Below are 14,424 nucleotides of genomic sequence, written 5' to 3'. Positions count from 1 at the left end.
TCTGTTCTTGATAAATCGGTGAAGGAATAGATCTGGGTGTTCCATCCGAGTCGTGGCGTGAAATTTGATATGATGTCTAAATCTGACTTTTGACGTTTTGCAAAAAAACGTCCAAAAAATTGACTAGCGAACATGACCATTTTTGAAGTTGAAAAACGTGTTTTTCTTAAAAAATGTCCATTTCCTAGGTATTTTGTGCTTAGTGCTTCTATCTTTTTGGACCATATTTGGAAAAAAACATCCAAGTGAAAAATGCACAAAATTAAGCCATTGGGATGTAGGAGGAGCCAGTATTCTTAGTAGACTGGCCACACAGACATCCCAGCAGAGCAGTGGGGCACCCTAGGAAGCACTGCAGTGGACTTCACGTAAAAGGTCGCAGGTACATATCTCATCCTTGCACGTTAAGTGTGCCCTCCAAAACCCACCAAAATTTACTGTACCCAACTATTCACCAGTACAATAGCCCTTATGGCTGCAAGTGTCACCTATATGTGGGTACAGTATGTTTTTGGTGGTTTTGAGCGGCTGACACTTTCCACCACAAGTGTAACAGCTAGAATGGATTATGGGCCTGGGTCCCCTTTTCCCACAGTGCACTACACAGACCACTAGGCTACTCCAGGGACCTGCTTGCTGCTCTAATAGGACTGGCTATAACATCTTCACATTTTTGGGGGGTGGGAGGGAGTGTCATTCCTTTATTCCTTCAGTGGTCATCCAGTCATTTAGGGCACTTTTTGTGACTTAGTCGTTATTAAAATGTCCAACGTTTAGCCTTGGATGTTTTGGTTTTATTCCATTATGGAAGGAAAATGTCCAAATGTTAGGAACATCCAAACCCCATCCTTAACACAGCCCTGACATGCCCCCTTGTGATTCGGATTCACTACAGACAAACAGCATGGAAAAACATCTATGAAATGAGTTTCAAAAACAGCGATTTGGACATTTTTGTGAGAAAAATGTCCATCTGCCGGTTTATGCCACTTTTTGGATGTTTTTTTCTTTTGAAAATGAGCCCCTTAATCTTTCTAGGTTGGTTGTGCAATTCCAAATTATTTCCAAGCTGCTACCTGATCCAAGAAGCTTGGATCAGGTAGCAGCCCCAAAAGCATGAAAAAAAGGTGTCATCCTCACACTTACACTTCCTACAAATTGGGCATTCTATGCCATGAATTTTATAAAATTGTTGATTGACACATATAGGCTCTGTACAACACCCTATATTGACATTCACGAACACTTTGCAGGGGACATCCAAATCGGTATAATCGAAACCCGATTTAGGACGTCTCCAACTGCAGTCCGTCACAAGGATGTTCAAAGTTCAAAGGGGCTTGCTGGAGGCGTAGTGAAGGTGGGACTTGGGCGTGCCTAACACTTGGACGTCTTTGACCCATAATCAAAAAGAGCAAGGACGTCTCTGATGAACACTTGGACGGGTTTTTTGTTTTACATATAAGGCACAAAAGGGTGTCCGAAATGACCAGATGACCACCGGAGAGAATCGGGGATGACTTCCCATTACTCCCCCAGTAGTCACTAACCCCCTTCTACCCTCAAAAAACATCTTTAAAAATATGGCGTGCCAGCCTCTATGCAAGCCTCAGATGTCATACTCAGGTCCATGACAGCGCATGCAGGTCCCTGGGAGCAGTTTTAGTGGGTACAGCAGTGCACTTCAGACAGGTGGACCCAGACCTATACCCCCCCCCCCCCCCCACCTGTTACATTTGTGGAGGAAACAGCGAGCTCTCCAAACCCCACCACAAACCCACTGTACCCATATATAGGTGCCCCCTTCACCCATAAGTGCTATGGTAGAGGTGTACAGTTGTGGGTAGTGGGGTTTGGGGGGCTCAGCATACAAGGTAAGGGAGCTATGTTCCTGGGAGCAATTTATGAAGTCCACTGCAGTGCCCCCTAGGGTGCTCGGTTAGTGTCCTGGCATGTCAGGGGGACCAGTGCACTACAAATGCTGGCTCCTTCCACGCCCAAATGGACATGTTTGGTTTCGAAAATTGCCGAAAGTCAGAAACGTCCATGTCTAGAGACGTCCAAATTTAAGGATTTGGATGTCTCTGATGGTCCATCTTGTTTTGAAAATACAGGTTTCCCCACCCCTGGATTTCGCTGTTTTGCAAGGACGTCCAAATCACAACTTGGACGTCCCTTTCGAAAATGCCTCTCCACATGTGTCAATCAACAATTTTATAAAATTCATGGAATAGAATGCCCAATTTGTAGGAAGTTTAAGTGTGAGGATGACACCTTTTTTCATGCTTTTTGAGGCTGCTACCTGATCCAAGCTTTTTGGAGAGCAATAGTGGGGTTTTGGAATGGGTATTAAAACAGAAAACAGGATTCCACCATCTAGGTCTTTTAATAGGGTAGATGTCTTCATAGGGTGTAAAGGGAAAAAGGGCTAAAAGTTAGAACATAAGAGTATCCATACTGGGTCAGACCAATGGTCCATCTAGCCCAATATCCTGTTTTCCAAACAGTGGCCAAGCCAGGTCACAAGTACCTGGCAGAAACCCAAATCGTGGCAACACTCCATACTACAAATCCCAGGGCAAGCAGTTGCTTCCCATGTCTGCCTCAATAGCAGACTATGGACTTTTCCTCCAGGAATTTGTCCAAATCTGTTTTAAACCCAGATACGCTAACACATCCTCTGGCAAAGAGTTCCAGAGTTTAACTATTCAACGAGTGAAAAAATATTTCCTCCTATTTGTTTTAAAAGTATTTCCATGTAACTTCCTCGAGTATCCCCTAGTCTTTGTACTTTTGGAACGAGTAAAAAATCAATTTACTTCTACTCATTCTACACCACTCAGGATTTGTAGACCTCAATCATATCTCTCCTCATCCGTCTCTTTGCCAAGCTGAAGAACCCTAACCTCTTTAGCCTTTCCTCATAAGAGAGGAATCTTATATTCCGCCAGAACCTGCCTGCCTGCTAACTTGTCAGCCATTGACTTACCTGCTCTCCAGTCCATCAATTCCAAGCCTCCAATCCAGCTTTTCCGCTCTATCTGCTTCACACCTCAGTCACTACACATACACCTGTTACACCTCAATCTCTACTTATGGCCCCTGTCCACATTTTCTTCCTTGCCCTGTCCCTTCCTAATCTTTTTCCCCTCCCCCCACCGCTATCTACCACTGGAACTCATTGCCCACCCATGTCCCCTCCTGTCCTGCTCGCTACGGCAATACCCTATTCACCCCATCCCTCACCACCTCACCATCTCTCTTGTCCCCCTCCTCTTTCCTAGTTCTTAACCTTCAACACTTCCTTCCTGCCTTTAACCCATCACCGTTCCTCCTAAGTGCATCCCGTCTTTGTCGCCTTCGTCGCCCGACCTCCCCCACCCTCCTCCGCACTCTCTTGCTCCTCCTCTTGCTATCCGCGGGAGACATTAATCCTAATCCAGGCCCCCCTCACCTTTCCTCTTCCTATCCATGCAAACGATTCCATGATGTCTCCAATCTCGTCTCTATTCCCCTCCTTCCCCCCTCTTCCCTCCCCTTCTCATGTGCCCTCTGGAATGCCCACTCGGTCTGCAACAAACTGCCCTTCACCCACTATCACTTCATCTCTCGTTCCCTTCAACTGCTCGCCCTAACTGAAACCTGGCTCTCCCCTGACGACTCTGCCTCAGTTGCGGCCCTTTGCCATGGAGGTTATCTCTTCTCCCACACTCCCCGCCCAGTTGGCCTTGGTGGAGGCGTCGGGCTACTACTCTCGCCCTCCTGTAGTTTCCAACCCCTCCTCCTACCGCAGTCTCACTGCTTCTCATCCTTTGAAGCATACTCCATCCGGCTATTCTACCCATTGCCACTCAGAGTGGCAGTCATTTACCGCCTCCCTAATAAATCCCTCTCTTCCTTCCTCACCGACTTTGATGCCTGGCTTTCCGTTTTTCTTGAACCCTCATCTCCGTCCCTCATTCTCGGAGACTTTAACATACACGTTGATGACCAATCCGACCCTCACGTTTCTCAGTTCCTCACTCTAACATCCTCCTTCAACCTCCAGCTATGCTCCACCACCCATACTCACCGAGACGGCCATTGTCTTGAACTCGTCCTCTCCTCTTCCGGCTCTCCCTCCAATTTCCACGCTTCAGCTTTTCCTCTCTCCGATCATCACTTGATCACCTTCACACTTCTTCACCCCCGTCCAACTCTAACCACTACCTCCAGGAATCTCCAGGCTATTGACCCTCCCACCTTATCCTCTAGTGTTTCTAATCTCCTCCCCTCCATCATGTCCTCCGAGTCTGTCGACAAGGCTGTCTCCGCTTACAATGCCACTCTCTCCTCTGCTCTGGACACCCTCGCACCATCCACCTCCCGTCCCACAAACCAGCTTATTTTCAAAAGAGAAAAATGCCTATAGTGCGACCCAAATCGGGAGATAGACGTTTGTCTCGCAAAGGCGCCCAAATCAGTATAATCGAAAGCCGATTTTGGGCGTTTCCAACTGTACTCCGTCGCGGAAATGAATAAAGTTGACAGGGGCCAGTCGGAGGCGGAACTGGGGCATGGTTATCAGCCGAGGAGAGATGGGCATCTTTAGCTGATAATCGAAAAAAAAGGCGTTTTTACCGCGATTTTGGGTCACTTTTTTTGGACCCTTTTTTTTCACGAACAAGTCCCAAAAAAGTGCTCCAACTGCCTAGATGACCACTGGAGGGAATCGGGGATGACCTCCCCGGACTCCCCCAGTGGTCACTAACCCCCTCCCACCAAAAACCCCCCACTTTAAAATCTTTTTTTCCAGCCTGTATGCCAGCCTCAAATGCCGTACCCACCTCCATGACAGCAGAATGTGTTCGATCCTGTCACAGCCTTTCCCTGGGTCAGATGTGGCTCTCGGGTGCAGTACAGGGTCACATCAGCATTGCATTGTGGTGGGTGTAGGGTATTGGGCTCCGTGATTTCATTAGCTTGTGTTACAGTCTCACGATGTTTGTAGTTGGTAGGCTCTTCTCCCATGGTGCTTTTCCCCCTGCCTACTGGGTCAGAGTGTGCCCTGTTGTGTTTCCTGTTGTAGTCCATGCGGTAGTGGCCATTTTTGTAAGCCAGTTTTAGTTCCCTTTCCTGTGTTAGCCACGTTACAGAATTTAGTTCTTACCTTGAATGTGGCTGAAAGAGGGCATTGTACAGCATTCTGCCAGCTCTGACCTACTGCTCATCTCAGTACCAGGGAGACTCGTTGCCAGTGGGGCACAACCTCTGATCTGCAGTTAACTGTGAGTAAAGGCGGTTATTCCAATAAAGGACGTTTTCGGAGAGATTAGTCTTCAGGTGTCAACTGGTATGCCAATGTTATATAGCAGCAACCAGTCCTAGAGGCCTGCGTGTATGCAGGTCCCTGGAGCACTTTTAGTGGGTACCGCAGTGCACTTTAGCCAGGTGGCCCCAGGCCCATCCCCCCCCCCACCCCCCACCTGTAACACTTCTGCTGGTAAATGGGAGGCCTCCAAAACCCACTGTACCCACATGTAGGTGCCCCCTTCACCCCTAAGAGCTATGGTAGTGTTATACATTTGTGGGTAGTGGGTTTTGGGGGAGGAGGGTTGGGAGCTCAGCACCCGTGGTAAGGGAGCTATGCATGTGGGAGCTTTTTCTGAAGTTCACCGCACTGACCTAGGGTGCCCAGTTGGTGTCCTGGCATATCAGGGGGGCCAGTGTACTACCAATCCTGGCCCTTCCCATGACCAAATGGCTCGGATTAGGACGTTTTTGAGCTGGGCGTTTTTAGTTTCCATTATCGCTAAAAAAAACAAACGCCCAGCTCAAAAACGTCCATTTTTTCAAAAATACGGTTCGGCCCGCCCCTTCACGGACCCGTTCTCGGAGATAAACGCCCATGGAGATAGGCATTTCCGTTCGATTATGCCCCTCCACGCTTACTAATCCCCAGCCTTGGCTGACCCCTTGCATCCGCTACCTTCGTTCCTGCGCCCGATCTGCCGAACGCCTCTGGAGGAAATCTCGCACCCATTCAGATTTCCTTCACTACAAATTCATGCTATCCTCCTTCCACTCCTCCCTATTCTTTGCCAAACAGGACTATTACACCCAATTGGCCAATTCTCTCAGCTCCAACCCCTGTCGTCTCTTCGCCAACCTTAACTCCCTCCTCAAAGTGCCCTCTGCTCCCACCCCCCCTCGCTCTCTCCCCAATCACTGGCCGATTACTTCCGCGACAAGGTGCAAAAGATCAACCTTGAGTTCACAACCAAGCCATCTCCTCCTCTTCACCCTTCAACCCTCTCCCTCAACCAACCAACCCATGCCTCTTTCTCCTCCTTTCCTGACATCGCCGAGGAGGAAACCGCTCGCCTTCTTTCCTCCTCGAAATGCACCACCTGTTCCTCTGATCCCATCCCCACCAACTTATTTAACATCATATCTCATACTGTCACCCCTCCATCTGTCATATCCTCAATCCTCTCTCTCTCCACTGGCAACTGTCCCTGACACCTTCAAGCACGGCCGTAGTCACACCTCTCCTCAAAAAAAACCATCACTTGCCCTACCTGTCCCTCCAACTACCGCCCCATCTCCCTCCTACCCTTCCTCTCCAAAATACTTTGAGCGTGCCGTTCACAGCCGCTGCCTGATTTTCTCTCCTCTCATGCCATCCTTGATCCACTTCAATCCGGTTTTCGCCCTCTACACTCAACAGAAACAGCACTCTCTAAAGTCTGTAATGACCTGTTACCTTGCCACAAATCCAGAGACCACTACTCCATCCTCATCCTCCTCGATCTATCCGCAGCCTTTGCACTGTCAATCATGATTTACCTCCTTGCCACACTGTCCTCATTTGGGTTCCAGGGCTCTGTCCTCTCCTGGTTCTCCTCCTATCTCTCCCACTGCACCTTCAGAGTTCACTCTCATGGATCCTTCCTCCACCCCCCATCCTGCTATCTGTTGGTGTTCCCCAGGGATCTGTCCTTGGACCCCTTCCTCTTCTCAATCTACACCTCTTCCCTGGGCTCCCTGATCTCATCTCATGGCTTCCAGTATCATCTCTATTCTGATGACACCCAGCTGTATCTCTCCACACCAGACATCACCGTAAGACCCAGGCAAAGGTATTGGCCTGCTTATCCGGACAGTGCTACCTGGATGTCCCACCACCACCTGAACCTGAACATGGCCAAGACCGAGCTCAATCGTCTTTCCACCAAAACCCACTTCTCCTCTTCCTCCACTTTCTATCTCAGTTGATAACACCCTCATCCTCCCCGTCTCATCTGCCCGCAACCTCGGAGTCATCGTCGACTCCTCCACTCCTTCTCTGCGCATATCCAGCAGATAGCCAAGACCTGTCGCTTCTTCCTCTTCAAGATCAGCAAAATTCGCCCCTTTCCTCTCTGAAACCCACCACCCGAACTCTCATCCACGCTCTCATTACCTCTCGCCTTGGACTACTGCAACTTACTCCTCACCGGCCTTCCACTTTAGCCATCTATCCCCCCTTCAATCTGTTCAGAACTCTGCTGCACATCTTATATTCTGCCAGAACCGATATACTCATATCACCCCTCTCCTCAGGTCACTTCACTGGCTTCCAATCAGATACCGCATTCAGTTCAAGTTTCTCCTTCTTACCTACAAATGCCCCTCACTACCTCTCTACCCTCATCTCCCCTTACGTTCCCGCCCGAAACCTCCATTCACAGGACAAATCCCTCCTCTCAGTACCCTTCTCCCACCACCGCCAACTCCAGGCTCCGCTCATTCTGCCTCGCCTCACCCTATGCCTGGAACAACCTTCCTGAGCCCTTACGCCAAGCCCCCTCCCTGCCCATCTTCAAGTCTTTGCTTAAAGCCCACCTCTTCAATGCTGCTTTCGGCACCTAACTCTTACCTTTCAGGAAATCCAGACTGCCCCTATCGAACTGACTGTTCACTTGTCCTTTAGATTGTAAGCTCTTTGAGCAGGGACTGTCCTTTTATGTTAATTGTACAGCGCTGCGTAACCCTAGTAGCGCTTTAGAAATGTTAAGTAGTAGTAGTAGTAGTAGTAATTCCATCCTCTTCATCATGTTGGTCGATCTTCTTGAACCTTTTCTAATTCCGCTATATCTTTTTTGAGATATGGCGACCAGAAACTGAACGCAGTACTCAAGGTGCAGACGCACCATGGAGCAATACAAGGCATTATAGTATTCGGATCTTATTCACCATCCCTTTCCTAATAATTCCTAGCATCCTATTTGCTTTTTTGGCGGCCGCCGCACACTGACCAGAAGATTTCAACTTATTATCTACAACAACACCCAGATCTTTTTCTTGAGCTCTGACCCCCAAGTTGGACCCTAGCATCAGGTAACTATGATTCGGATTTTTCTTTCCAATGTGCAACACCTTGCATTTGTCCACATTAAACTTCATCTGCCATTTGGACGCCCAGTCTTCCAATTTTCTAAGGTCTTCCTGCAATATTTCACAGTCCGCACATATTTTAACAACCTTGAATAGTTTTGTATCATCTGCAAATTTGATCACCCTCACTCGTTGTTCCGATTTCCGTATCATTTATAAATATGTCACTGTTCACCTTCCTCCATTGAGTTGGCTGACCAAGGCAGGTGTAGTTGGGAAACATTGCATTTTATAATATTGGACTCAGGTAAACCTGCCATCACACTGGCTCTGGCAAAATGCGTTGCATGAATTATTGCTTTTGGAATTAAGGGATTTACACATTAAACAACAAACACGTTTCTTGTTAATATGGTCACCGGCCTCCAAGTTAGCGCGGGAGCCCTTACCGCCATCTCAATGAGTGGCGGTAAGGGCTCACACCATCGAAATGACCGTGCGTTAAGTGGTTCATTTACCAAATGGCCATTTCTTTTCCCCAAGAATAGCCCTGTGGTAAAAGGGGGCTTTAGTGTGTGTCAATAACATGCGCTGACGCTAGTGCAGGTCCCCATTTACCACAGCTTAGTAAAAGGACCCCTCTGTATTTAAGACACTTTTAAATATGTCACTCTATAATCATATCTTTTTTTGATGCACCACCTTTTTTTGTGCAATATTGCCCATTTGTCATTTGTCCAACCATTTTTTAAAGTTTTATGTCAATATTTTTATTAATTTTCAAAGAAATACAACCAGTACAAACAAACCAGGAATTACAGAGATCATGGGGCTCATTTTCAAAGCACTTAGACTTACAACTTCCATAGGTTACTATCGGGCTCATTTTCGAAAGAGAAGGACGCCCATCTTTCGACACAAATCGGAAGATGGACGTCCTCACAGAAACGTCCAAATCGGTATAATCGAAATCCGATTTTGGACGTCTCCAACTGCAGTCCGTCGCAAGGACATCAAAATTTCAAAGGGGTGTGGCGAAGGCGGGACTTGGGCGTACCTAACACTTGGACGTCTTTGACCCATAATTGAAAAAAGCAAGGACGTCCCTGACGAACACTTGGATGTTTTCAACTGGACGTGTTTGCACATAAAGGTGCCCGAAATGACCAGACGACCACCGGAGGGAATCGGGGAAGACCTCCCGTTACTCCCCCAGTGGTCACTAACCTCCTCCCACCCTCAAGAAACATCTTTAAAAATATGTCATGCCAGCCTCTATGCCAGCCTCAGATGTCATACTCGGGTCCATGACAACGCATGCAGGTCCTGGGAGCAGTTTTAGTGGGTACTGCAGTGCACTTCAGACAGGTGGACCCAGGCCCATACCCCCCCTACCTGTTACATTTGTGGAGGAAACAGCGAGCTCTCCAAACCCCACCACAAACCCACTGTACCCATATATAGGTGCCCCCTCTTCACCAGTAAGGGCTATGGTAGTGGTGTACAGTTGTGGGTAGTGGGTTTGGGGTGGGGGGGTTGGGGGGCTCAGCACACAATGTATGGGAGCTATGTTCCTGGGAGCAATTTATGAAGTCCACTGCAGTGCCTCCTAAGGTGCCCGGTTGGTGTCCTAGCATGTCAGGGGGACTAGTGCACTAGCAATGCTGGCTTGCATTTGGACGTTTCTGATATGGACGTTTTTGACATGGACGTCTATGGTTTCGAAAATCGCCGAAAATCAGAAACGTCCATGTCTACTGACGTCCAAATCTAGGGATGGTGAAATTTAAGGATTTGGACGTCCCTGACGGTATTTTCGAAACGAAAGATGGACATCCATTTTGTTTCAAAAATACGGGTTTCCCCACCCCTGAATTTGGACGTTTTGCAAGGATGTCCAAATTGCAACTTGGACGTCCCTTTCGAAAATGTCCCTCCACGTAACTTTGTAAGTAAGTGCTTTGAAAATATGCCTCTATGTATAGCAAGAAATTAACTGATTGTGGAGAGCCTGGACTCGTATGACACTCTACGGATTAATGACAATAAAGATCTGGACATTCTGAACTAAAACCCCATGCCTCACCCTCTTCAACATCATAAAGACCGCAACATGAGAAGATACTACTGTCATCAATTATAGGTCCAACTCATTAAGTATTAAGCTTTGTGCTCGAGGTGATAGATATTCTATATAAGCTCCCCAAATTGCCCAAACACATTTCTTTCATTGAACAGTTAAGCAAGCATCCCAAGTTTCCATCACCATTAAATTATGAAATACATTTTTCCAATGCCAACAGGTTGGTAGGTAGTCTAAAACACAACGCTGCAATAAACATTTTTTACCAATTATACATACTTTATAAACCAAAATGTGCTCAGATCGAGTAAGCAGTCCACAGTGTTCCATTTTTCCAAACGAAATGGCCAGCGGGGTTGGGATGATGGTTTTCCCCAATAATATCTCCAGAAAGCTTAATAATCTATTCCAGTATCTTCACACCAATATGCATAACCAGAACGCATGAGATAAAGTATTGTCACATACACCACATTTAGAACATAAAAGAGACAATCAAGCCAGTGTTGAATCAAAGGAACAGACAAAACTTTGTAATACAAGATTGTCAACTCTCCTGGCAGGACATTAAATGGAGAGTGATTGATAGTGTTCAGCTTGGGTGGGAACGTTGAGCAACTTCTCAACTATAAAGAACAGTGCTGGATCTACCAGTTGGGTACTATGCAACCCTATGGTCTTAAGTCTAAACTAGAATGGTGGTTGCTGGTGTAAACTTTCCCGTTGGTCATTAGAGGGAATGTTGTCTAATAGAAATGCTGCATGTCAATCATGTGATAAGTATCTGTCAATTTAATAGCGGCAATTAGAAGCCTCTGCCATTTTGGTTGCCTAGAAGAATGCCATACACATGCCACTGTATGTAGTCACTTGACAGAAAAATGACATAACATTTTATAAATTTGCTGGATTGCTAGTGATTTTTTTTGTTGGAGTCTGTTTCTGCGGACCTCTACCCTGATGAAGAACTCGAAGCTTAGCCATGTTGGTAGTAGGACCAATTTGATGACAGTTTGATATGTTATATGAAAACTTTGGGGGTCTTTTAATAAGCCGCGGTAGCATTTTTAGCTTGCGGTAGAAATCAGCTGGTGGTAAACGCCGAGACAACCATCTGATTTCTACTGCAAGCTAAAAAACGCTACCACAGCTTAGTAAAAGACCCCCTTTATGCAAGCTAAGTACTTTCAAATATTTTTTTATAAATTCATTTTTGAAAGTAAAGTGTAAATAATCTTTTTCTTATAAAATGGTTGGACCAATGATGAATGTGCACAAAAAGAGGTGGTGCACCAAGTATGCCAAGTTTTCTGAGGGTCCATATTAACAAGCTATAACTGTACAGGTGTCTTAAATATATAGAGTGCTGGGAGTGTTTTCTGATTGTGGTTTTATGATGATGTCCCTGCATTGAGTATTGTCCTGTCAAGTGGACACTCAATTCTTGGCACTGGGTGCGGGAATGACAGAAAAGGCGGCTGAGGGGAGATATGATAGAGGTCTATAAAATAATGAGTGGAGTTGAACGGGTAGATGTGAAGCGTCTGTTCACGCTTTCCAAAAATACTAGGACTAGGGGGCGTGCGATGAAGCTACAATGTAGTAAATTTAAAACGAATCGGAGAAAAGTTTTCTTCACTCAACGTGTAATTAAACTCTGGAATTCGTTGCCAGAGAATATGGTAAAGGTGGAAAGGTTTGGCCGGCTTCCTAAAGGAAAAGTCCATAGACCGTTATTAAATGGACTTGGGGAAAATCCACTATTTCTGGGCTAAGCAGTATAAAATGTTTGGTACATTTTTGGGATCTTGTCTGGTATTTGTGACCTGGATTGACCACTGTTGGAAACAGGATGCTGGGCTCAATGGACCTTTGGTCTTTCCCAGTATGGCAATACTTATGTACTTATATTCTATAATTCCGCATGCACATATTTGGAACACCCCTACCCTGCCCCCTTTTGAGTTTTGCATGAGGGGATTTAGGAACATGGAGTTATAGAATAGCGTGCAACAAGTTGCGTATGCAAAATCTAATTACTGTCAACTAACTGTAATAATTGATTGTTGGCATAATTTATTTCCAGTTATGGCTTGTTAACTAATTAATTTGCACAGGCATCTTTGACCTGTGCAAAATTTGGCACCCAAATTTGTGTGCTCTATATAGAATCCAGGGGTGAATGATTGGCAACCAGTGTAAAGACTGCAAAAACTGGTGTTATGTGTGTAAAATGACTAGCACCAACCAGAAAGCGAGCACTGGCAACCGTGCAATCTGAAGTGGTTTCAAAGCTGTTGGAGGGATACCCATAAATTAACCACTGCACTGGTCCAAACAAGTGATAATAAGCAGCTGAAATACATGCCAAAAATTCTTGAAACTAAGATACCATAAAGAGAGTAAGAAAAAATTCAAATGGTGGTAATAGAGGGGAGCAGCGTAAAGTTTACTGATACTACTCAACTTCACAGTCTTCCACACTCCCCTCATCTCCTCTGCACATTTGTCTTTTTTCATGTTTCTGGTATGATCAGAAGTCTTTCAGTCAATGGCCCTTTGCCAAAGTTCCAGTGGTTTCAGGCTCTGTTTGCTGGTTTTGGAGCAGATCGGGTCAGCAGGAAGTCTGCCAGTTCTGTCGGCAGGTAGGAGATGGGGATGTAGAAGAGTTTGGCGGTCCATCCAACTGAGTAGCGTGTGTGGGGGTGCACCGCAGTCAGAGCATGTGCCATACAATCTGTCACTAGTGAAAGATCTGAACTGGCCCTGGATAGCGCATGGATAATGTTTTTGGAACCTGTAGATATAAAAAATAAATTGTGAAACAGTCGCTGCCTGTCCTTAGCTCTGTTATGCCCAACCTCTCTCCTTACTCTTTCCCATTCAGCTGTCACCAGCATCTCTCCCTCCTCCACATCTGACTCTCTAAAGAGAATCTTCTCCATTTTCCAATGCTTTTTCCTCCTTCCGCATGTAGGTTAAATCAGGGGCGTATCTGCGTGGGGCCACAGGGGCCTGGGCCCCCGCAGATTTCGCCCTGGCCCCCCTCCCCACTGTCAACTCCTCCGTGGCCATGCTGTAACGCTGCTGATTCGTTGAATCCAGTTCAGAGTCTGACGTTGCAGCACGTTATACGCGTGTACAACGTGCTGCGACGTCAGACTCCGAACTGGATTCAACGAATCAGCAGCGTTACAGCATGGCCACGGAGGAGTCGGAGGAAGACGAAATATGAAGACTGCGGGTCGGACCTCGGCTGGCAGGGGTTGGGGCCCCCCGCCAGCAAAGGTAAGCAGCGGGGGAGGGTTGACGGCGGGGGGAGTGGAGAGAGGCGGTGGCGGCGGGGGGAGGGAGGCAAAAATGTGCCCCCTCTCTCTTGCTCTGGCCCCCCCTACCGCCGGATTCCAGATACGCCTCTGGGTTAAGTACTGTTTAGCCTTCAAGTATACCATGCCATATTTTGTATTGTTACTTGAATATTTTTACTGCTGTAATTGCCTATTGCTCATGTTTGATCTATTCTTACTGTACACCGCCTTGAGTAAATTCCTTCAAAAAGGCGGTAAATAAATCCTAATAAATAAATAAAAATAAATAAATAAATAAATAAATAAAGGTGCAGCTTCTTCCTTGCTCCCACAGTAGATCCACATTAAACACTTCCTGTTCAATATTCAAACGCATTTATTCTGTCAGCATACATTATTATTTTTTAATACAGGTTCAGCTAATTCTTAATTTGTTTTGCCAAAATGTATCATTGAGGCCAAAATTTAAGCTGATACCAACAATATTCAGTCAGTATGCAGATAAATTCATCTGTATAGAGGGACTACACAAATAACTATTCTAGCTTCCAACAGATAAGTTACCTTCTTTACAGTCTACGCCCTGATCGTGACTGAATAGATTGGAATGGGCTGGAGTGTAAATTTTAAGGGGTTTCGATGTTAGCTTCAGAACTTAGAACAAAAACAGTGCTG

At 46.3% G+C, this 14,424-nt stretch overlaps 1 protein-coding gene across 4 annotated transcripts in view; it reads right to left on the bottom strand.

The window, feature by feature from the left end:
* Positions 1-12,298: 12,298 nt before the first annotated feature.
* Positions 12,299-14,424, bottom strand: part of LOC115464871 (17-beta-hydroxysteroid dehydrogenase type 6-like) — a 67,203-nt gene continuing 65,077 nt past the window's right edge. For all 4 annotated transcript variants that reach the window (XM_030195232.1, XM_030195231.1, XM_030195234.1 and 1 more), the window contains one exon: positions 12,299-13,238. In XM_030195232.1, coding sequence (XP_030051092.1) covers positions 13,021-13,238 — 218 coding nt within the window. In that variant the 3' untranslated portion in view covers positions 12,299-13,020. The remainder of the gene's footprint in view (positions 13,239-14,424) is intronic.

This window comes from Microcaecilia unicolor, chromosome 3 (genome assembly GCF_901765095.1).
Source record: "Microcaecilia unicolor chromosome 3, aMicUni1.1, whole genome shotgun sequence".
NCBI lineage: Eukaryota > Metazoa > Chordata > Amphibia > Gymnophiona > Siphonopidae > Microcaecilia > Microcaecilia unicolor.
This window is presented reverse-complemented; position numbering and strand designations above follow the sequence as displayed.